Below are 23933 nucleotides of genomic sequence, written 5' to 3'. Positions count from 1 at the left end.
GGAGAAATTGGGTGGAAACTAGGGAACTTTAGGGCTTGCAATCACACCATGAATCAGAGCTGATTAGACGAGCGGTGATTTAGGAGCGCTGTGGCTCCACTATCCTTTACAGTCTTTAGATTATGAAGTAATTGGAGAAGAAAAAGAAAGGCAATAAAACTGACAGCCCCAAATGTGTTATAGTCCCCTCGGAGAATCACATGGATAGAGCTGAAATAGTATTTAGGTCCTTTGTTCTACAAAGTGGAAATGGTACCGGAAGACCCGGTGACTGCGCATGCCACTCTCAGCCGATGTATTCATTCCATGAGCTGTCGGCTTGGCCCCGTCTAGTAGCACACTTCCTGTGCTTCCCAAGGGTGAAAATAGATTGGTTCTTCAGGAGCACCAGCACAGAAACTAACAGCGGCCTCACCTGAGCCAGAGCATCTGCGCAGCATGTAGATAGATCGCACAGCACCTTATTTAGAGATACAACACTACATTCCTTCGACTACCTCTGCTGAAAGCCACAGTGAACTGCCTAGGCTAAAGCGGATACCTGATAGATTTTCAGTTATGGATGCCTGTGTTTTTAGGTCTTTCCATCCACAAAGCACAATTTTATTTATTCAGTTAAGGCAGCTCTGATGGCGATGATCATGATGATCATGGATCATGGAAAGGAGCAGAGCTTATTTTTACACGGGAGCAAACGGTGGTCTAGCTGAGCAGACCTCCTCGACATCGCACAGGCGGTGGCCAAGTAGGTCGTTACTCTTTCGGATCAATGCTCTTTCTGCAGCTTACTATCTTGTTTTAAGTATGTTTGTCATCAAAACACGTTTTAAACTTTGAAACAAGTGCCTCTTTTTGCACAACACAATTTGTGTCCACTACTAATTATGGCCAAATGGTTCAAATTACTTATCAAACATCACTCTTTATATAGATGGTTTATCACTAACGAGCCAAGAGACAAATACTTAAGGCTTGAAAATTATAAACGTGCACGATAACACATATTTCCTCATCTGTTAAATTTGGTTAATGTTTGAAAGGCACTAAGGGGAGTGTGGGAAGACTATGGGGTCACACATAAATAAAGCTATTTTTTAAAAGAATTTTCACAAATGTCTTTATCATTAGAACTTACATTAGATTAAAAGTGTTTTTCCAGGCTGGGGAGAGGGTCCAGGGGAAAAAGTGTGAGAGCCAGAGTGTGAATCTACCACACACACATTAAAATCTGGGCTGCTCGGGCATCATCCCACCTGCAACCCCAGCTCTCTGGAATCTGAGACGGGATCTCAGAGCAAGCTGGCTAGCCAGTCTAGCCAGGTGGAATGGACCATCTCCAGGTTCAGGAAAAGACTGGGTAGGTCAAGAGAGTCCAGAGCAATCTAAGAAAGTTCCAGCCTCCACCTCTGGCCTCCCCATCCACATAAACACACATGCACGCACATTGCACATACGCATTCACACACACGCGCAAATATGAATAAACACAGAGCATGCATACCACACACACAAGCAAAAGACATGAATTTTGTTTACTTTCTGAGAAATTAAAAAGAATAAATTTTCCATTTATAAGCTATAAAAATTAAAATAATGAAAAAAATCCCTGTTCCACAGTTCTCATTATTTTTCAGAAAATATTTGAGTGAAGGAAATAAAGAGATTATCACCAAAGAGACTGAAATTCGTCCTTTGAAAAACATCTGTCTTATACACAATTACATGGCTCATTGAACCTGTGTTTGCATAATTATTGCTTATTGCATAAATTGATTATTAATAACATAAGTGAGAAAAAATTAACTTGGTGTACTAGAATTATTTTAATCTCTCAATTTGAACTTTTTGGAGGGGGTAGGGTCTCACTGTGCAGCTCTAGCTGGCTTTAAACTCACTAGACCAGGCTGACCTTGAACTCACAGAGATCTGCTGCTTCTGCCTCCCTTGTGATGAGATTAAAGGCCTGCACTACCATGTCTAGACAGTTTGAGCTTTGGGAAAGTTTTGGTTGACTTCAATGGCATATTCAGCATTATTTCACATGAAACACTGAGAACATGACATATCACATTTGTTTCATGGCCAGTCTATACTTTACATCCTTACCCTTAATGAAATAGAATATGATCAAATGTTAACCTATGAATCTAAGCTATGCTATTATTTGTTGTTAAGTGGCTGAGATGGGTCCTGTGCTTCCAGAAGAGATGTTATGCCACTGTGTCTTTTAAAGAAGTAACAGATCATGTTGATGGCCCATTCCTCATCTAGCAATCTATGGTCCAAGATTTGTGCATAAGCAAGAGGGTGTGATGGTCACCCTCCTCATCTCCCCTCCCCCAGCCGAGCTCAGCTTCAACATTGCCTCATGGATTGATAAGAATGAGTATATAATCATATTCATTTATTTTACAGCTATGTGACAGGGTACAGTCACCATATCTGGTAACCTACCAAATCAGAATATAAGGTCTCTGGTCCATCTGTACATCCCCATTCTGTTTCAGAATGGAGTTCTCTTTTACATATAATTTCCGATGTTTTCAGAATGAACTGCACATTTGAGAAGATGTTTGGATACTTGTGGTAGGAGGCTTCAGAGAAATAAAGTGCTGTAGGAAGAAAAAAATCATTCATGAAAAATACTTTATTACTATCTTGCATTGTGTTCCATTTGTCTTTTAGTTATTAAAGTACAATTAAATTCACTACTTCTGAGCTCCTACTCATTGCCCTAACTAGTTAAAATTTACAATGTTATGTGTGTCCTCTAGTGGTGAGGAAGAAAACTACACCTTAAACAAATCAAATTCGAGTTTTTATAATTCAGAGCAGCTTTGTGTGATGGTTGAATATACAATTAAATAATATTTTCTCCCCCTCTAGGCAGCTATTAATTACAGGTATCTCCTCATTTAGGAATAGAACTTTGTGAGATTTCTCCAGTGGTCAGCCCGAAACACATACACTCATGAGCAACACTAAATGGATTCAGCATGCTCTGTTGATAGATACATATGTACATAGATGTAATTAAAGAAGAAGAGGCCATGAATTTGAAAAGAAGTCTGGAGAATTTGAGGGGGAAATAAGGGGTAAAAATGATGTATATATAGCATTCATCTATGAAATTCCTTAAAAATTTTAATTAAAACATGTATATGGTTTAACATATTATGTATACTATATATTATAATATGTAATAATTTGTTATATGTGATATTATGTTAATCCATACATATGGTTACTATTCAACTTTCTCCAGGGATGAGCTCCCTGATAGACTATCCAGTCTCAAGTGGTCGGCCTTAAACACATTTACGTATGAGCAACATTAAATGGATTCGGTGAGTTTTTATATGGGTTGTGACATCCCAGCATGCACTAAGGTGTTCTTAGCTTTATTAATCACCTGTAACCTACTCCTCACTTGTTTTTGTGACAAGTCACATTTTTCCAAATCTTGACCATATTAGTCGATATAAAAGCATCAATTTCCTCCTGACTCCTCACTTTCCTACACATGCAACCTAGAACCAATTAACTAACTACTTTGCCATCTGACATCCCATTGCAATCATTTGCATTTTCAATATCCATCCCTCCATGGTTCCTTCTTCCCAGTGTCTAAGTAGATGCATATCATAGTGTGTGGAATCGCAGTGCCAATGACATTTCTTCCCCCATCAGAACAATTTAAAAAACACTGCTCTGCTTTAGGTAGTGCTAAAATATTCTGCTGTACAACCACACTGAGATGGTCCAGAGCCCTCCTCTCTCCCTATTCCAGCCCAGCATCTACAGTGCCAGTAGACCTGCTTTAGAATATGAACTTCTTTGCTCTATAGTTCGGTTTGGCAGCTATCATTACGAGTGAGAAAACTGAGACTCAGTCATCACATGCCCTTGGGTAGAAAATGAAGAGCTGATCACAGAAGGCTGGAGGAGGGTGAGGAGAATAGGGACAGTGAGGAGATGGTCAAGGAATATGAGGTTTCAGTCAAGGTTAGATCCTGGACATCTACAGCACAGGTGGTGACTATAGTTCATGGGAATGTAGATTTCATTCAGATCGCAAGGAGACTGGACTTTGAAATCTTCTGGCCACAAGAAATTCTAAGTTTCTGAGGGAAAACACGTACCAAAGAAATGCTGCCTGGCCCAGGAGCCATCACTGGAGGCATTACTTTTCATGAAACATAAAACAGCTTATGCTCTTTAATAGTGACAGTCAGAGAATCTTAAAATGTAGCATAAAACATTCATAAGCATAAAATAAAAAGATATTCTACCGTATAAATATGGTTGCAGCCTAAGTAAATGTTGTTTAAAATTTTCCAAGTGACCATGCAGGAAAAATACAAAAAGTCGTAAGAAGATCAAGTAGCCAATCTGTCAAGACAGAAAAGAGAAAAGCAGTTTTGTATCACACCAATAAATGCTTAAGAACCATAGAGAAAGATAAACCATTTTATTATTACATTTACTTTTGATAAAACAATTTCAAAGTCGGTTGATATTATGTGTTTTTGAAATAACTTTAAAACGTTTATGTCAAGATTGAAATGCTGCTTCAGCCAAAAGAAGAGCTTGAATAAATCATCCCCACCCTTTTCCAAATGGCCCACACTAGATTCTGCTCCATTCTGTATCTTTAGAGCAACATTGTTTTCCCAAATTGTAGATCATAGCCCTTAAATAACTCATGAAATGAATTGATGGAGTTTTTATATAAAAATAAAGCACATGAGAAGAGAAAACACCATGATGGATTTCACAGTTCCCTTTATTTCAGTATATTGGAGTCTGTATATTATGCATTTGTAGATCACAGTGTGGTATATATTTCTTCGTATGGCTGTTAACCAAAACAGTTTGAAACACAGACTTGGGGGATGCTGGAAAATACTCTGATCTTCATAGCATGCTGCACTGAGCCCCCATCCCCTCATATAAAAAAAAAAGTCATCATGTCACACAGTAAACACTGCAAACTCTTACTTCTGTAACCAAAATAAAACACATCTATAGCTAAACATGGGCAGTTTTACACAAGCTACAGAAAGTGGAATACCTACAAAAACATGGAATGCATGATATTTCATATAATAATGTGAAAAAACACGTAAATTTTGAAAGCAAATAGACTGCGTTCTATGTAAGTTACTAAATCGCAGAGCCCTGTGAAAGAGCAGGAACAATTACCACCAAGTCTGCATGTGACAGAAGTCAAACACTTGAACAGTGGTGCAAAATATGAACTGAGGTACATGTTAAAATACAACAATGTGCCTCGCCCAGCACGATTAAGGGAGTAAGAAAAACCAACGTTGTTACAGGGATGTGAGGCTAGGATGCTCTTTCCCCAAGTCCGCTCACTTACAAGTAATCACTGAATCTCAACCAGCTCTCTTATTTTTACCTTTCTTATTAAAATTAATTCGATGAAGAGGGATTGGTATTTAGAAATCTTTCTAAAACTTAGGGACACCGACTTTTAGACCTATACACAAAAATAAAGTGCTTGCAGCGCATGCACAGGGCTCTCTTCGTGCAGTTGACTCTAAGAACGGGAAGTTCAAGGACAGGAAATGAAAATCTACAGGCCAAGCAACATACAGCAGTAGGTCCAACGACGCTCTTACAGGCACGAGCTCCCACAATTAAAGATGAAGGCTAAACAGCTAGTCTCGGGGGAGAACTGCTTGGGATTTTAAAAAGGATTGGTGATTATGCTGAGAGCAATAATAAAGCATCTAAGTTCACAGTCAATGTCACCTGACCCACAGGGTTCCTTAATTATAGTACACCTGAGGAAAACTGTTTAAGATTTCATTTCTAAAGCTCTAAAGGCCATTTTTTATTGAAGATCGCCCTTTCCCTGTCTCTCGGGATTATGGGGACTCCTCTCCATACACTACGTTTTCTCTCTGTAGTCTGACAACTCAAGCTTTGTCTCCCACACGGATCTCTGCATCTAAAGTGTCTTTTTCTCTCCTGCCCTCCCTTCCTTAACCTTTGCCTCTTCCTCGCTTTTCTTTCTACCTGTTCTCTCATTTCCCTGACACCGCTATCTGACTGGGACATAAATGCAATACAAGAATTATCTTGTTTTGTATTTTCATATTTATAGAGAAGCACAAGATAAGACTTTTATTTGTAGCTCACCTGTGTCAAACTAGTTTTTTTATATATTAATCTCTATACTTTCAGAAGAATGCTTCAAAAATTAAGATTCCACATTTAGAAAATGGATAAAAGGAAAGACTGTGCACAAAATCTGGAGTTGGGGCGATGTTCAGGAATCGTGTATTACTTATTTAATCAGGCCTTAATTGTTTCATTAAATGAGGAACAAATGGCGACGATAGAGGTCGGGGGTGCTTTGGCAATGCTGCTGCAGTAGCATTGAAGGCCAATTTAGGGAAAACTGCTGCTTTCCAACCAAAAAAATCTGCCTCTGAGTGGTGACATGCCATTGCCACATCCCTTAATAGGATGGCCAATCATCTGGTCAAGGAAAGGACAACCCCTCAGGAAGGCAAGTTCACCATAAGCCATGTTGAAGGAATTGGAGGAATAATTAACCCTGTGGGATAATGTGTACATCTGTTAATCCCAAAGGTTCAAGGTCAGCATTGGAGGTGAGAAGGACAAGGTTTTTATAGCTAAGAGGTGGAAGGTTTCCAAATGGGGGGGAAAGGTTGGCGTGCAAAATAGGTGGAGGTACAGGAGCAGAACATAAGCATAACAAGTTAGTCATAATGACCTCCTAAAACAAAGACATGATTGCAATGTAGTCTTAACAAGGTATTCCTAACAACAGGTAGTCATAGAAATCTTTTGAAACAAAGGTAGGGCTGTAAGATGGTTATAAACAACTTTTGAAACAAAGACCTGGTTGCTATTTCCTGGAACAGGCAGTGCAGAACCATTTATAGTTAAGGTTACAGGTGGGGTATAGCCCAATCCTTAAGAAAAAAAAAGGTTTAATCATAAACAGGGATGAGCCTAGTTGGTCTCTACTACAAGATGGCTTTTAAGCCTAAGTTGGGGGAAGACTGATCATCAAGATACAGGTGGGAAACATGGAAACCACATGCAGGCATGCTTGCCATGAAAAAGGTGGAATCAAGTGGACACAGACACTGTGGAAGCACTGAGCAAGATCACTGTCTCTGAGCTTCTCCAGAGACTTCACTCCATGTCTTGACTTGGATTTCTGTTAGAGAAAAAGTAATTACATAATGCAGCTTCATCTCTGGGTGTATTGCTTCTGCATTAGATTAAATGCCAGGTCATTTAATTTTTTTAAAACACTCCTATAGCTTCTCATCTTCAGGTTGAGTAATTTGTGTGGACAGGTTCTTGTAGCCGCTATGAATGATCAGCATGTGACTACATAGTTTGCACGATGATAAATGCTTAAGTGTATGAGACATGTTGACTTATTTGTGTCTCACAGTGTATGGGCTATAGCAGCCTCCATTTTGAAAACAGGTGAAAAAATTGTATAAGAGAGAGTTTAAATAACTTAGCATTTCAGCAGAAAAGGTTTTGAAAACCTAGAGAGACATTATTTGTCTAAAGTCCAGTGGACTTTCAACCCGCTTAGTTCTCAGCTCATTCATTTAAAAGCTAACTCTTGATTGTTTGAGCCAATACAAACCAGCCAATGGAGAAGCATGGCCTGTGTGCCTCAGCCCCATCCTGCCCTTTGTAGAACGCTCCTTACGAAACTAAAAGACCGTTGGAAGCCTCCCTTCTGCTATTCTTTTTTGACAGAAAAATGTATTGAAAGGTACCGTTGCTGGTATATGAAAGAACACAGTAGAGAAGCCAGCAAGGTGACTGCTCCATGACTAGTAAGAAGGTTTTAATTGTGGATAAGGGAGAGAGAACAACCAAAGGCATCTGAAGGAGTCCAGACCAGAGAGAGAACTTTCAGAAAGCTCCAAGACTGGGGTCATGAGGATCAAATATAACTATCTCCCCAAAACTCCCTAATGGTGGGTAGATACAGGAATATTCCCTTATAACCAAAGCTGTAAAATACATAGTTTGCTCAATCAATTTCACTTGTTTTGTGGACATGCTACATGCACTGCGATCTTAAGGAAATCTTTCTAATCTTTCTTTCCTTCTTGGTAATAATAAAACCATTATTTAAGCCTAATTTTTTTTTTTTTTTTTTTTTTTTTGGTTTTTCGAGACAGGGTTTCTCTGTGTAGCTTTGCGCCTTTCCTGGAACTCACTTGGTAGCCCAGGCTGGCCTCGAACTCACTTAGATCCGCCTGGCTCTGCCTCCCGAGTGCTGGGATTAAAGGCGTGCGCCACCACCGCCCGGCTAAGCCTAATTTATTTGCAATAAAACCACTAGTTATTCGTAAAATTATTTTTATAATAAATTTTCCCATGTAAACTGTGGCTATTGTGAATCCCGGAAGCATTTGACGAGGGACTTTCCGAAGTGTAGCCCGTATGATGATGGCTCCCCGCTGAGTCCCTCTAGAATGGCAGGCTGGGGATGGGAACCACTCACCTCAGATTGAAAGATTAAGGTTATTTCTCAGAAGTTTTAAATAAAGGACATAGCATTAAAATTCCCTAAAAGAAGGGGCTAGAGAGAGAGTTCAGTGGTTAAGAGCATGTGTTGCTCGTGCAGAGGACTTGGGTTCCGATCCCATCACCTACACGGAAGCTCACAACTAGAGTCTACACACACACACACACAAGCATGTGCACAAGCAAAAGACCCATATATATAAAATAAAAGTAAATAACTTTTTTCTTTTTAACCCTTAAAAGTAAATCTATGCACACTTAGAAGAGCAGTATGATGATTTTTAAATAATTACGTTCTTGCAGTTCGTGAAATTCTATTTTCTCAAACTATTTCAACTTGGCTATCAAGCAGCAATCTAGTCACACTCAAAGATTGTGAAACTATCCTAGTAAATGCCAATGCCCTGTCTGATCCTGAAGCAGACACTACTGTAGTTTCCTGTCATTTCCATCTATAACAATTAAAACACTTTCTAAAATTTAAGACGTACCTTAAGCAGTTTTATTTCCACTGAATATAAAAAGCCCTTCATGAATGCATCACAACACAATCGATATAAAACTGATTCCGCGAGGAAAAACAGGGCAGGGAGCTGATCACAATCAAAGGAAACGTGGTCCAGGGAGGCGTGGAGCATATTTAAAGCTTCTGAAACATCAACAACATGAAATCGCGTCACTGAAAATTATTCTTGCCTTTTTGCATATTATACTTCCACCTTGCAGTTCACTATTTGTCCTTCAGATTCTGGGGTTCTGCTGTACCCATAAATGCTTTCCATCCTTCCTAGTGAGAGGCACCCCAAACCTCAGCCATCCCAGTAATGGCTTCAATCAATAGAACCCGGAAGAAATGGCAGTGGGTGATTTCCAAGGCCAAATCCCCAAAAGAAATGCAGCCTCTACCTAAACCTTCGTCCCATGACCCTCTCCTCCCTCTCTTCATCTCTCTCCTTTTTCCCTTCTCTCAGACAGCAATGAGGCTGCTGGTTGGTAGTAGACCACAAGACCTCCCTCCCACAAAATCTGTTTAACATCCAACAGAGGTGGGAGTGCCGGGATGCGGAGCCATAGAAACAAGTTAAGTGAGCTCTCAGCCAACATTACAAATCCCAATTCACATGGGAAATATCCTCTGGCCTTAGCAGTTAACATCCCCAAACTCATTTTATAAGGTGTACATATAACATTTAGTTTAACGAGAGAAGGAATGTTATCCCCTTAAAAATAATGCTATTTAATTTCCTTTTTAGATTGCATAGAGGTTGCTTGAAAGGAGTCATGTAAGTGAGAAGTAATAAATGAAAAAAAGGTCATGAGCAACGCTTCTTGTTTCAAAGCAGAAAGAAAAAAAGCCAAGCCAATGGCCATTTGATTAATGTTTTATAAGTAAGAATATAAAGTGCAAAAACACCTTTATCTAGGTACCTGCCGGAGCTAGACTTATTCAAAGACAGTATACAGTGACTTTTAAATTAATTACCTATTTTGCAGAAAGATATAATGACTATAATGAGAAAAAGCTTTTAAAAAAACTCTTTTGTAATTAAAAAGTTTAATAGTCAGCCAGGCGGTGGTCGTGCATGCCTTTAATCCCAGCACTCGGGAGGCAGAACCAGGCAGATCTCTGTGAGTTCCAGGCTAGCCTGGTCTACAGAGTGAGATCCAGGACAGGCACCAAAACTACACAGAGAAACCCTGTCTCAAAAAACAAAAACAAAAAATGAAAACAAAAACAAAAAGTTTAATAGTCAAAGTCCTAAGCTCAGAATTACAGAGGAAACGTTCATAATTGAGACATCATGAGGTATTTTGATGGAGAGTGGAGAATTTACAAAACTTACTTTAAGTTTACTAAAACATTACTTTAAATTCTCAAGTCATCTCTTTGCAAAACTACAAACACTTGGGATTCATCTGCAATTGGATCCACACATACCGTCTTGAATCTCCCCTTTGCACTGAGCCAGATAGATGACCTCTGCCCACGCAGTCGGAAGATGCACGTGCTTCCCAGAGCCCAACATCTTGAGACCCAGCTTCCTCTGTGATGGAGAAGCAAATCATGAAAACAGCAAATGGAAATGTGCATCCCTTCACTTGTTTGTTCGCTGGCTTTATCACTTCTTATGTATATTCTGAAAACCATTCCTCCATGCCAATGTTTTTTGATCAGAGTTCAAGAAAACTTTACATTTTTCTCTTTTGGAGAAACTTCTCACCAAAATTATTTGGTTATAAACTTAAATTTAATGAACATTAATATTTTAGTTCCACCTACTTACAAAGGTAGTTGTCTGTACTCACATCTTTATTTTTTTTCTTTTTTTGGTTATTCGAGACAGGGTTTCTCTGTGTAGCTTTGGAGCCTGTCCTGGAACTCACTCTGTAGCCCAGGCTGGCCTCGAACTCACAGAGATCTGCCTGGCTCTGCCTCCCGAGTGCTGGGATTAAAGGTGTGCGCCACCACTGCCCGGCTATTTTTTTTTTTCAATATTATATAGCAAGTAAGCATTTACCAACTACAAAATGAAGTTTGCATACGGAGCAACCAGGGAACTGACCCTTACCTTACACCTAATGAGTAGTCTTCTAGCTTGTTCCAACAGTTCTTCCTTTTCTGCTGGAGTCTGTGGGTGGTTAAATTTCAATATGAACTCTTTGGTGATTGAAAATGATGGCCTGTATAGAAAAACAATAATTATAGCTATCACCTTCAAATTTTAATTAATCATCTTCTAGTAGGTAAGCATAACCATGCTCTAGGAAAAGTACTTTACTTTTTTAATTATAATGTTTTCCATATAAACGAGAGCAGTAGCATCAGAGGACCCTGAGCAGATCGCCCAGACCTACTGAGAAACAAATTCTCATTTCCAAAGGTGTATGTCTTGTGAACAACTTCCCTGAAATGGTTGCCAGCAGTCTTTCGGATATTTTCTTCATAGGTAAAATTGAGCACAGCTTTCAAGTATGCTGAAGGCTGATTCATCTCCTCTCGTAAATCAGTGTTGTTCCCATGTAAGCTAAATCTACATTCCCTCCGTGTGGATTCATTACAACTGTGACCACAGGGAAGTGTCGAGGGAGAAAAGATGCATGGAGCAAAGTCAGCGAGAGGGCACAGGGATGCGGCATGAGGGAGATGCCATGGGGCGTCGGCAAGAAGAGTGGCAGGCCTTAGGGCCCCTCACAAGATTCTCCTCAGGATCTGCTCAGAGCTGGAGTGGAGGAAGTGGAGCCCATCCACAGGGACAGCCATATATGTGATTAGACAGGAGATAACGGTGGTTTAGACCAGGACAGCACCAGGCAAGTAAAGAGAAGAGATTGGATAATGCATATGTAAGCTTTACCTTAGACTGACCAAGGAGTTATCGATTAGGCTTAAAGAAGGGAGTCGTGATTCAACCGACTCACTGAAAGGACAGAATGGCTACTTCCTGAAGTGATGGAAACTACTAGAGGTACATATTCGATGTAAGGGTGGAGAATAAGTTCCGTGTTGGACAGGTTTTGAGAAGACAACCGTCAGATGAATGGAGATGGGAGAGTAAGCCTGTGGGTACGGAAACTTCAATGACAGGAGGAAGACTCAAATTAGATACATAACAATGTTACGGGATATTTGTTTACACTGGGTGAAGATGTATCTATGTTTTGCCTCACCTGCCTAAGGTACCTGATTGGTTTAACAAAGAGCTGAATGGCCAATAGCTAAGCAGGAGAGACTAGGCGGGACTTCCAGGCAGAAAGAGGAACTGAGGGTTAGAAACTGGTGCAGCAGGATATCACCAGTGAGACGCAGGACGTCCAGAATGGAGGAGAGGTAAAGAAGCATGTGATAGAACGTAGATTAACATAAACAGGTTAAGTTACAAGAGCTAGTTGGGAACAAGCCTAAGCTAAAGGCCAAGTTTTCATAATTAATAATAAGTCTCCATGTCATTATTTGGGGGTTGGTGGTCCCCAAGAGAAAGTCTGACAGAAAGTCCTCCCACATATCAATACTCAGCCTTATAAAGGAGAAGGGCCTCATGCAGAAAGGTAAGAATTATTTTAAAGAGAAGTAGGAAGGAAAAGTTGAGGTCTTATAAAGACAATGAGTACAGTATTGATGAACTCCAGGGCATTGAAGGAGGCTGTGGACTCAGCTGCTATCAAAACAAGAGTGAAGTTAAGTCAGGCATGTTAGTATTTGTGACTCAGAGGCCGGAATAGGCTACAAAGCAAGTTCCAGGCCAGGGAGGGCTGCATGCTGAGATTTCCTCCCACCAACCTCAAAAAAAAAAAAGAAATCAGAAAACTATTAGGAAGTTGGTAAATTCAATGAATTATATCCTTTGCAGTCAAATAATTGTTGGAATTGTGTTTCTAAGAAAGATCTGGAAAAAATAGAAAGATGTTTATTTTTGGTTTACTGTATTCAGAATCTACTAAATTGCTCTGCGGTGTATAGAGAAAATGAATGAAAATCTAATTTCCCAGTGAATAAATTATAATCCATCTAGCAGGAAGATATGCCAAAAATAATGGCAATGTCACACAGTCTCAGAGAGCAGAGATAACGGTGAGACACTCTGCAAACTGGAACTGCACACAAGTCACTTGGAGAAGAGTTAACCAACTAACCAGGTCTTTGACACCATCCTAAGCATCCCCTGTACCGGGCACTAAAATGTGCATCAAGGATACAGAGGTGGGAAGGAAGCACGTACATCCTTGCCCCCCTGGAGTGCTCAGAACAGTATGGGAGAAACTGAAGGGTTTGGACTCACGTAGTCCACCAGAGTTGTCGTTGTGAATGAGTAACTCCATGTTTGGCTTGCTTTTCCCCATTCCACTTTTTATTTGTGAAAGAGCTGTTAATTGGACATGGTGAAGACAGGCTTGAAGCTCTTTTCTCATTACCACCTGGGATTGCATAGGGTTTTTTCTGTTTGTTTGTTTGTTTTTGCTTTTCTTGGGGTTGGTTTGTTTGTTTGTTTTGGTGTGTTATGTTTGTTGTTTTAAATCTACTGGGAGCATCTACAGAAGAACCCTAAATTGATTTAATTTTCCAACTTATACAAAATACTGTGGGAGTCAACAGAGGTAAAGGTAGGCCCTTTGCTGATTTTTATGTTCTCACTAAAAATTAGTTTTTAAAGTATGAATGTAAATGTGTTGTTGAGGGCAAACCAAACATTTACCAGTCCATCAGCACCCAACACAGCCATCAGGAGCAGCCAAGGCCAGTGGTTAGTGCACATCTCCACACTCCTTCCCTATGCTGACAGCATAAACTCACCTATGCATAGTTTCCCACAACCTCGGAATCCTTCACCTATAACTAAAAGAAAGTTTACAGATATAAATACCTACATAGAAAATAATAAAGATCCAGCCAAACATGATGGTACATGCTCTTAATCCCACAAGTTGGAAGCAGAGGCAGGTAATAGCAGGTTCCAGTCCAGCCAAGAAAAAAAAGGAGGAGGCACAAGTTAATTAATTTTGCATCTAAAGGAATAGAAGTATGACCGAACACTTAGCAGAAAAAGAAAATAATAAAGATTGGAATGGCAATAAGTCAGGTAGAGAAATAAATACAAAAGTCAGAAAAATTGAGTTATTTTGTAAAACTAAACACAATTAACAAACTCTTAGGTTAGCCAAGAAAGAAGAGAACTCAAATAAATAGAATAGTACATAAAGGAGATATTAAAATATTTCTGAAATATAAATGCCAGAGATTATGATAATGGAATATCAATAAATTAGTTATTAAAAATGTGTAAATTCCTTAGAAACATACAAAAACTGCCAAAACTGAGGAAATAGAATCAAGAGGTAGAAGGGCTGAACAGAACAATAACAAATAGGGAGAGCAGAGTATTGATTAAAAAGTTCCCAAGGAAAGAAATCAGGATCAGATGTCCCCATAAATAATCCAGTCAAACATTCCAAGACTGACAGACCTCTCTTTAACGAGTTAAAAATATAGTAAAATGAGCACTTTCTAACTCTTGATATCCAAACCATGCAAATACTGAAAGAAATTAAATGTGCAGGGCATTCCCTGGTTTGCATAAATTAAAAATATCTTTAGAAATTACAAGTACACTCCCTACCCAGACTTCTCACGCCCTCACTACCCGTTCTGTGCCTCCTCCACCTCTGGCAAGCACTTCAGTACTCTTGGTTCTTTTCCTGGAGGAGTGACCCAGACCTTCATTTCTGATTGCTCTGTGCCCTCTGTCATCCTGCCTCGATTAGGGTGTCGCATTGACTTTAATCACAGGACATGGCAACACGAAGGGACATCCTGAAGAATATCTTGCACTCTGGACATAATCTTTCCTATCTCCATTATAGAAAATAATCCAATTTTCCAATGGTAATCTGGATCAATCACTCATCCTAACATTATTATTCCCTTCTTAGACTGCTGGCTTAAGGGCATCAGAAGTCCAAATTGACCAGGGGGATGTCTGACCTCCGGTTCAACGGAATATTTATTGTGGCTTCTGGCAGGATCTCTTGCCATTCTGCAACTAAAACTTCCAGGCCAGCAGAACTGAAGTTGTAGAAACAGTAAGTGAACGTTTTCCTAGTGGGTGGGTTACTAGGGGTGACAGTGAGTGGAACTATTCCCTTCTCTACCCTGAGCTCGTGAATCCAGCTATGGGAGAAACCATACCATACATTGGATGTTGATTTAAAGAACATGTTGCCTTCTGGAGAACCCTGTTCCAGCCTCCGGCTACTGTCACTGGCTCTAAGTCTTCAAAAGTCTACCTCATCGTTCTATCAGGGAGCTGCTTCAGGATGGTGGGTAACATATAAGACCGATGGAGTCCGTGATCAGGGGCCCTCAGTCATACTTCGTGGCTGTGAAGTGAGTTCCTTGGTCAGAAGCAATACTGTGTGGAATACCATGATGGTAGATAAGGCCTTCTGTAAGTCCCTGGATGGTGGTTTGGGCAGAAGCATTAATACAGTAAAAATGGCCATCCTACCAAAAGCAATCTACAGACTCAATACAATTCCCAAAACAATTTTTCACTGATATTGAAAAAAAAAAACTATCTTCAACTTCATATAGAAATACAAAAAAAGCAGGATAGTGAAAACAATCTTGAATAATAAAAGAATTACTGGAGGTATCATCATCCCCAATCTCAAATTGTACTACAGAAGATTTCAGTCCATCTTCAAAAAAAAATGATGTTGGACAAATAGAACAACTGGATGTAGAAGAATGTAAATAGATTCATACTTAGCACCTTGCACAAAACTCAACCTCAAATGGATTTTGGACTTCAACCTAAAACTAGATACCCTGAACCTGATAGAAGAGGAAGTGGGGAACAGCCTTGAACTCATTGGCACAGGAAAAGTCTTTCTGAACAGGCCACCAACAGCACAAGTGCAAAAACCAACAATAAACGGGACCTCACGAAGCTGAACGGCTTCTGCATGGAAAAGGACGCTGCTATGATTCAGGCAAAGCAGCAGGTCACAGAATGAGAAAAGATCCTGACTAATGACACCTCCAACATAACCATATCTAAAATATACAAAGAGCTAAAAATGGATATCAATTAAACATTTTAAAAGGTGATGCAGAACTAAGAGAGCTCTCAAAAGATGAAATACAAACGGCTGACAGACAAAGAAATGTTCAACATCCTTAACCTTCAAGGAGATGTAAATTAAAACTATTTTGAGACTTCATCTTACTCCAGGCAGAATGGTCAAAGTTAAAAATAAACAATTTTTTTTAAAAATGAGAGCTAACAGGGGTGCTGATGTGGGAAAAGTGAAATACTTTTCCTCGCTGGTGAGAGTGCAAACTGTACCGCCACTATGGAGATCAGTGTGGCGGTTCAATGGATCTACCTCAAGGTCGAGCTATACCGCTCTGCAGCATATACCCAAAGGACTTTACATCCAGCTACAGAGACACTTCCTTATCCATGTTCACTAAGGCTCTTTTCATAATAGCCAGAAATTGGAAGCAGCCTGGATGTTAGGAGGAGGGCTACCCTTCGCTGCTGGTGGATAGATTTTCTATGGATGATAGATCCAGGGCAAGGAAGAGTCACTGTCTGCAGTTGTGTGTTGACTCCTGACTCCACCAAGCTCCGGGGGATAATTCCAATCCAATAGTCACATAAATGGCCCCAATTAAAGGAAATGCGTCACACAACAAAACCAAAAATTGTGAATCTGGAAAAAGAACAGGTTGGAGATCGTAGGGATGAGAGGGAGATAAGAGAAAACTTTTCGGGGAGGGAGTAACCAGTGTATTATACACATGTAAGAAATTGTCAAGAACTCATTTAATCACCAAAAAGAAGGAAAGAAAAATAAAATGTCTGTTAAGCACTGTTACTGAAAACACCCTATACTTGAGTCATAGAACATGGAGAAATCAAGCTGGTGCTCACCCTGAAAGCTTTAACCCTATTGGCTGGCTTTCACAGTGCCGGAAGGTGCAGGGCAGGCTATCAGAGAAGAGAGGTAATCATGAATCTTACCCGGCTGTCAATCCTTCAAGCTATAATAATGACAGCCTGGCAAGACACGCCCACTGGTGTGTAGTGGGTAGCCATTCCAGCTTTGACCTGGAAGTTCCCACCCCCATTGAGGCTTCGGTAACTGTCACGCCTAAAGGCGGGGCCGAGAGAGGACCCTGAAGACCCGAGATCAGGATGCACCGGCTCTCTTGGTTCCTGGACCATGGATGCTGGAGGTAGACCCAGCAGAGTTCTCCAGAGAACACAGTTGGACTGCGCCACACCTTTACCAGACCCTGTTACCTGTCCCTTCACTTGTAAATTACCCCACAAAATAAACCTCCCTTTTAACTACGTGGAGTGGCCTTAATAATTTTGCCAATACTGGTGCAATAGTAGCATGAATATCATGGAAAAAACCAATCACTTCCTGATTGTATTTAATCACTACTCCATAAGATGAAAACCAGATTTTATGCTGTTGTTGGGCCAAGGACAGGCCTTAGGACATAGGGGGTGATGCTAATACCCTTAGTCTGCTAAATAGTCATCATATTAAGCCAACTCCTGATGATCTATTGCTATGTCCATAAGATAATGTATTTCCCAACCCTCATTGGAAAACCTTTTTTTAGCAGTGGATAGTGATGAGTACAAAGACCCACAACCCATCAACGTGCAGGAAATAAATGACTGCAGAATGAATGCTCAGCCCTAAATGGGACATTTATATCATACCCCCATTGTGTAAGAGGGGGGTGAAGAGATTGTAAGAGTCAGAAGTTGGTGGATGACTTCAGGGAAACAATGTTTTCTGGACACAGCAAGACAGTTAAACAGATGAGCTCAAAATGGTGGCAACGACACACACAAAACCTGTGCAAACTCAAGCCAGACAAAATCCCAGCTCAGAGAAGAGAAGTGGGCATGGAGTCCCAGCCCTAGTGAGGAGTTACTAGCGAGTGGTAGCTGCTGAAAACGGAGAGTCAGTTCTTTCTGAGAGTGTAGCCCCGAATAGGCTGACCGTCCTCCGGTGGAAGACCACACATCCAAGAATATATGGGCAGCACAAATTGGATCTGATGAGTTTGAAAAAAGAGAGAGAACACAAAGTTGGGTGGGGAGTGAAAAGGAGTGGTCCTGGGGGTTGTTAGAGGAAGGGGTGAATGTGATCAAAACACATTGTGTGAAGTTCTCAAAGAAGTAATAAAAATGAGAAAAAATAAAATATAGGTGCTCTAATAAATAAATCTTTTTTTTTTTTTTTTTTTGGTTTTTTGAGACAGGATTTGTCTGTGTAGTCCTGGCTGTCCAGGAACTTGATTTGTAGACCAGGCTGGCCTCCAACTCACAGAGATCTGCCTGCCTCTGCTTCCCAAGTGCTGGGATTAAAGGTGTGCATCACCACGCCCTGCTTCAATCCTTCCTTTTAAAAAGGGGGGAGGGACATACAAACTGAATAGCTGGTTAATAATTATTAGTTTAATTATCATTAAATATTTACACACTTTGCAAGTATGTTTGTCTTAATTTAACATTTTTTCATTGCTATGCTGAATGTGGGAACACATTAAATTTTCCTACATACACAACATTGTATTTTTCCTTCATAGTTTAGGAACTTTCTCTTAGAGGGAAGGTAGCCTGGGACCAGATCTTGGGAGGTATTTAGATTGTGAGGTAGTGTTGGAATTTTATTTGTGACGTGATTAGAAGGCAGTGCAGAGTTTAAGTTAGAGCAGGAAAAGATGACATTTATAGACTTAAAAAGAAATCTGAGACAGCTGTTCAGAGAAGAAGTGGGTGAGCGTAGAAACGGGGGCCAGTGGGAGGCTGGGCACAGTGACAGGAAGTAGATGAGGGTGAGGGGAAGGGACCAGTGGTGGCAGCAACAGAGAGGAAGAGACTGTGCTGGGAAATGTGTAACTACAAAGCACCAAGGACTCACCTAACGTCTAGCTGTTAGACCACAGAAATACGCTCTATGATTTAATATTGATGCAGCTACCCAATAGTCATTGTTGTGGTTTCCGTTTCTCTATACTGTTATGCATGTCTATATATGCATGTGTTATTAATATATTACTAATATATAGTAATTAAATATATATTAAATTAATATACATAAATTTGCTTAGTGAACATCTGGTGTTTAGATATGCTGATTGAAATGTCCAGAATGTACACTGTATTATGAAAAGGGAAAGAAAGCTTAAATAGCACACTGAAGTGCATATCTTTAAAAGTTAAATATATGTGTGTGTATATATACACACACACATATACTTAAAACAAGCCGCCACTCAGGCAGTGGTGGCACACGCCTTTAATCCCAGCACTCGGGAGGCAGAGGCAGGTGGATCTCTGTGAGTTCAAGGCCAGCCTGATCTACAGAGTGAGTTCCAGGACAGCCAAGGCTATACAAGTGAAACCTCGTCTTGAAAAACCAAAAAATTAATTAATCAGCTAATTAATTAATTAATTAATTAAAATAAATAAATAAGCTGCAACTCAAGATCTTGGAGCTCTTTTTGGAGTATCAGTCAGAATCATCTATAGGAGCTTGCAACGTGTGTGTCTTCATAGTAAAACAATATTAATGAACTTTAAACAGATTTCCCCTGATACCAAACGTGGGCACCCCCAGGTATACCTATATACATACTATCCAGGGTTTTCAATATAAATTTAAAATTTATTTTCTGAAACTAAATATTTTACCTCAACTGCCTCATAAACTCAGAGATGCATTTATTTCTAAAGCAAAAGAATGCCTTGGGATGAAAATAGTATCTAATTCGAATTCATGTGCTTAGAACATCTTATAAATAATTTCATTTTTGTCAATTATTTTTCAACATAGGTTGTGGTCTGTAATGCTCTATTGGGAATATGCAAAGTTAATAATTTCCTGCTTTCAGTACAGATATTGAATGCCTTAATTGGTCTCCCACAGATCATGTTAATAAATATTAAACAGGAAATAAAAACAGCTATTTTTTAACAATTTCTTTCCCATTGAAAATAGAACAAATTGACCCTTCTGTTAGTAATATATACTATAAACATACAATAAATGATAAGCCATAGGAGGAATGATAAAAAAATTAGTATAGGTATTTGAAAATAAAATATAATTTAGCTTCCTACATTCCAATTTCTTCAAAATATCAAAGGATTTCACAAAGATAAACCCAATCTATTCCAGGAGTAAAAAGTACAGTCTTGTTAAACAGGCAGCCCACAAAGACCATCATTTTAATTTTACATAGAAAGCAAAACATACTAAAGTCTCCTGGTTGCATGGATACCTAGTCCAAACTGACTATATCAACTACAATTCAGTTCATTCATAAAAATGTAATGAAAATATTCTGCTAGCTACCAGGAAAGCTAGGTGAGGAAGGAGAACCAGCCTCAGGAAGCTCACAGTCTGGGAAAGGAATGTGGTGCTTTGTGTCCTAGTCACTGTTCTGTTACTGTGACGAGACACCATGACACCATAACCGTGGCTACTCTTATAAAAGAGAGCATTTAACTGGGTGCTTGTTTACAGTGTCAGAGGGCTGGAGACCATGACTACCATGGCAGGGAATGTGGCAGCAGGCAGCCAGGCATAGTGCACTAGCTAAGAACTTACATCCTGATCCACAGGCACAAGACAGAAAGCTAACAGAGGACAGAGGGCTTTTGAAATCTAAAGCACAACCCCAGTGACACACCTCCTCCAACAAGCCTACCTCTAACCCTTCCCAAAACAGTTCTACCAACTAGGGATCAAGCATTCAAATATATATGCGCATACTATATGGGCCATTCTCATTCAAACCACCACACTTTACAAAACATTTCACATAGAGGAGACCTACTAGGAGAGGGCAGTAAAATGCCATGAGAATTCAATACTCTTCAGTGACTCAGTATAGGTGAGCTGTAATTTCTCATCTATTGAAACCGAGACAGTATCTCATGGGAGTTTAAAAAGCAGTAACCCAGAACACACAGCCTGTTTGCTGGCATAAACTCGGTGCTGGGTAACAGTCAGTTATAAACATGACTATTTTTCTTCAACAATTCAGGAAATGCTTGGTGCTTGAACTGACAGGACCTAGAGGACAGCAGAATAGTGACTGTCCATTCACAGTCCTTTCTCTGTTACTGTGAGTTCATAGTCACACAGGGCAGAGGAATTGAGCAGAAGCCAGTGGAAGCCATGCTAAATCAAGCTAACATCTAAAAAGCTAAACCAAAAGGCTTTATGACTAATTTGGGAAAAGAGGTTGTATGTAGCATGAATTCTAATTGGTCTTAATAAAAACCTGGAGTCAGATATAGGGGTAAATGCTGAAAGATCAGAGACACAAAGAAACAAGCCACAGCTACTTCTTATCTCTACCAAATCCTCAGACCAAAAGAGCTGAGCTCCTGTCTCCACCCCACCTTATCACTTCCTCTCTCCACCCAGCTGTATCACTTCCTGTTTCCTCCTCCTAAGTGCTGGGATTAAAAGTGTGTGCCTCCCAAGTACTGGAATCAAAGGCATGAGATCCCAAGTGCTGGGATTAAAGGTGTGTGACACCACTGCCTGGCCTCTAGTGCCTAGCTCTGCCCTCTGATCTCCAGGCAAGCCTTATTTGTTAGAGCACAAATAAAATATCACCACAGTTGTGAGCTAGGCATGCAGATGGGCTCAGGGTTTTTAGCCTACATGAGAAGAAAACATCATGAGAATCAGACAGGAAAAACTTAGGCAGATTATTTATATTACTCATTTAGGCATCTGTACTGGCCTGCCTTTAGGGTCCTGGCAGGATATACCTCAGCTGCAGCCACTAAGAGCACCCTCTGTGTGCATTTGCTACGTTTCCTTATAAAAGACGGGCCTTGTACACGTCCTGACTCCTCTCTCCTTCCTCCCCTCCCCCCTCTCCCTTCTCTCCCCTCTTCCCCCTCCCTTCTCCCCTCTCCTCTCTCTCTCTCTCTCTCTCTCTCTCTCTCTCTCTCTCTCTCTCTCTCTCTCTCTCTCTCTCCTTTCTCTTCTTCTTCCTCATCCCCAGGGACTGGTCTCTGCCCCCTTCTCTGCCCCTTTGTCTCTCCTCTCTTCAGCAAACCTCCTATGTGGACCCCGTTGTATGGTGTGACTCCTTCCCGCTGTTTTTAAAATACAACACTCGAGACGTACTTGGCTTGGTTTTTCCTATGGGACAGCCATACACTATATTCATGAGGCAGGCATTAAAACGGAGGTAAGACCTGCAAGCAAACATCTAATTTCTCCTCTGTGTCAGAGAGAGTTTAAACCAACACTTTTCAAGTAGAAAATTCCTAAGAGGGAAAAAAAAAAAGCCTAGAGGAGATGTGTGGATAAATCCAGGAGAGAAAAAAACAAAGTAAAAATAACAGAAAGATGTCTAGGAGACAAACAAGTGAGATAGTGGGATTCCAAGTATAAGCGAATTAATATGGAAAACTGTCCATTACTCAAAACGCCCGCTGGACTAGCGTACTGAAGCCCCATCTTTGACCCATATGTCTGACCCTCTGACCACTGTTGAATGGGCCTGATTTCGAGCTAGCTCAGACCAATCCTTTCTCCAGGAATTTCAAATGATTGGCTGAACATAGATTTAGGTGACCCCAAATCCCATGTTCCAATGTGGAAGCAGTTTCATGAAGTTTTATAGTTTTATAGAGCAAAGAAAGTCATTAATCAAGACAAATTTAAAATACATTGGTGAGGCATTGACAGATACAGAGAGATGGGGACGAGGGGGCTTTTCTGTAGGCCCAAGGTGCTCTCTGAGCTTTGGGTTGGTGGAAGCTAGTGGTCTGCTAAGTTATTAGATTCCATCTTTCTATCTGTTAGTCACAGGATGTTAGTTCTGACACAGAGGTCAGCGAAGATCAGCTGTCCTGATGCTAGAACTAGACTAAGGTAAGTTAAACAGCTTTTGAACCTGCAACATCCCAACCTCTCCACAGAACTGGAATTCTAATCGTCCGTCATATGTAAAGGCATAGCTCCTTTCAGGAGTTTTTGTTCACAACTATTTAGGAAGGATTAGGGGATTGTTGGAGAAGGTGTGTCACAGGTGGGGAGGATTTAAGGTTTTAAAATTTCATACCAGGCTCTACCTCCCCTCACCCATCTCTCTGTCTTCTGGGGTTTTTTTTTTTTTGGTTTTTCGAGACAAAGTTTCTCTGTGTAGCTTTGCACCTTTCCTGGATCTCGCTCTGTAGCCCAGGCTGGCCTCGAACTCACAGAGATCCTCCTGCCTCTGCCTCCCGAGTGCTGGGATTAAAGGCGTGCGCCACCACTGCCCAGCTGTCTTCTGTTTGTGGATCAGATGTGAGCTGTGAGCTACTGCTCCTCCATGCTTGCCTGCCTGCCACCATGCTCCTTACCATGATGGCCATGAACTCACCTTCTGAAAATGTAAGCAAGCCTCCAGTTAAATGCTTTCTTTTATAAGTTTCCTAGGTCTGAGTCATGGTGCCTCTTCACAGCAATAGAAAAGTAACTAAGAAAACAGCAAATTCAGATTGTATCTGTCAACTTAATCATGATACCTTCTGTATGTGCTAAGAACACACAGTATTCAATTAAAAATAGGTCTGGCTATGTCTTTTGGTATGGAGTTCTACAAGGTAGCCTTATTATATCATCATCATCATCATTAATTATCAGAGTTTGAAAATGAACCTATTTCATGAGAAAAGTTCATAGTCACAAATAAAAAAAATTAAAGAAGAAAACAATTCCCAAACTGTACATATCTGCAGATATATCAATACTGAAGACCAAAAGACATTACAATTCATATGTAAAGAGTTGGTCAAATCATTATGAGAGTAATTTCATTA

General features: G+C 40.2%; 1 protein-coding gene across 2 annotated transcripts in view; it reads right to left on the bottom strand.

Moving 5' to 3' along the window:
• Tmem232 (transmembrane protein 232) overlaps positions 1–23933 on the bottom strand; it is a 277182-nt gene that overhangs the window by 209303 nt on the left and 43946 nt on the right. For both annotated transcript variants that reach the window (XM_052750220.1, XM_052750222.1), the window contains exons 3-7: positions 11136–11247; positions 10505–10610; positions 9057–9214; positions 4293–4392; positions 2455–2612 (exon numbers count right to left, since the gene is read on the bottom strand). In XM_052750220.1, the coding sequence (XP_052606180.1) occupies positions 2455–2612; positions 4293–4392; positions 9057–9214; positions 10505–10610; positions 11136–11247 (634 nt within the window). The remainder of the gene's footprint in view (positions 1–2454; positions 2613–4292; positions 4393–9056; positions 9215–10504; positions 10611–11135; positions 11248–23933) is intronic.

The sequence above is a fragment of the Peromyscus californicus genome, unplaced genomic scaffold (assembly GCF_007827085.1).
Source record: "Peromyscus californicus insignis strain IS unplaced genomic scaffold, ASM782708v3 Scaffold_21__1_contigs__length_65335640, whole genome shotgun sequence".
Taxonomy (NCBI): Eukaryota; Metazoa; Chordata; class Mammalia; order Rodentia; family Cricetidae; genus Peromyscus; species Peromyscus californicus.
The sequence above is the reverse complement of the archived record's forward strand: the minus strand, read 5'-3'. Positions and strand labels throughout refer to the sequence as shown.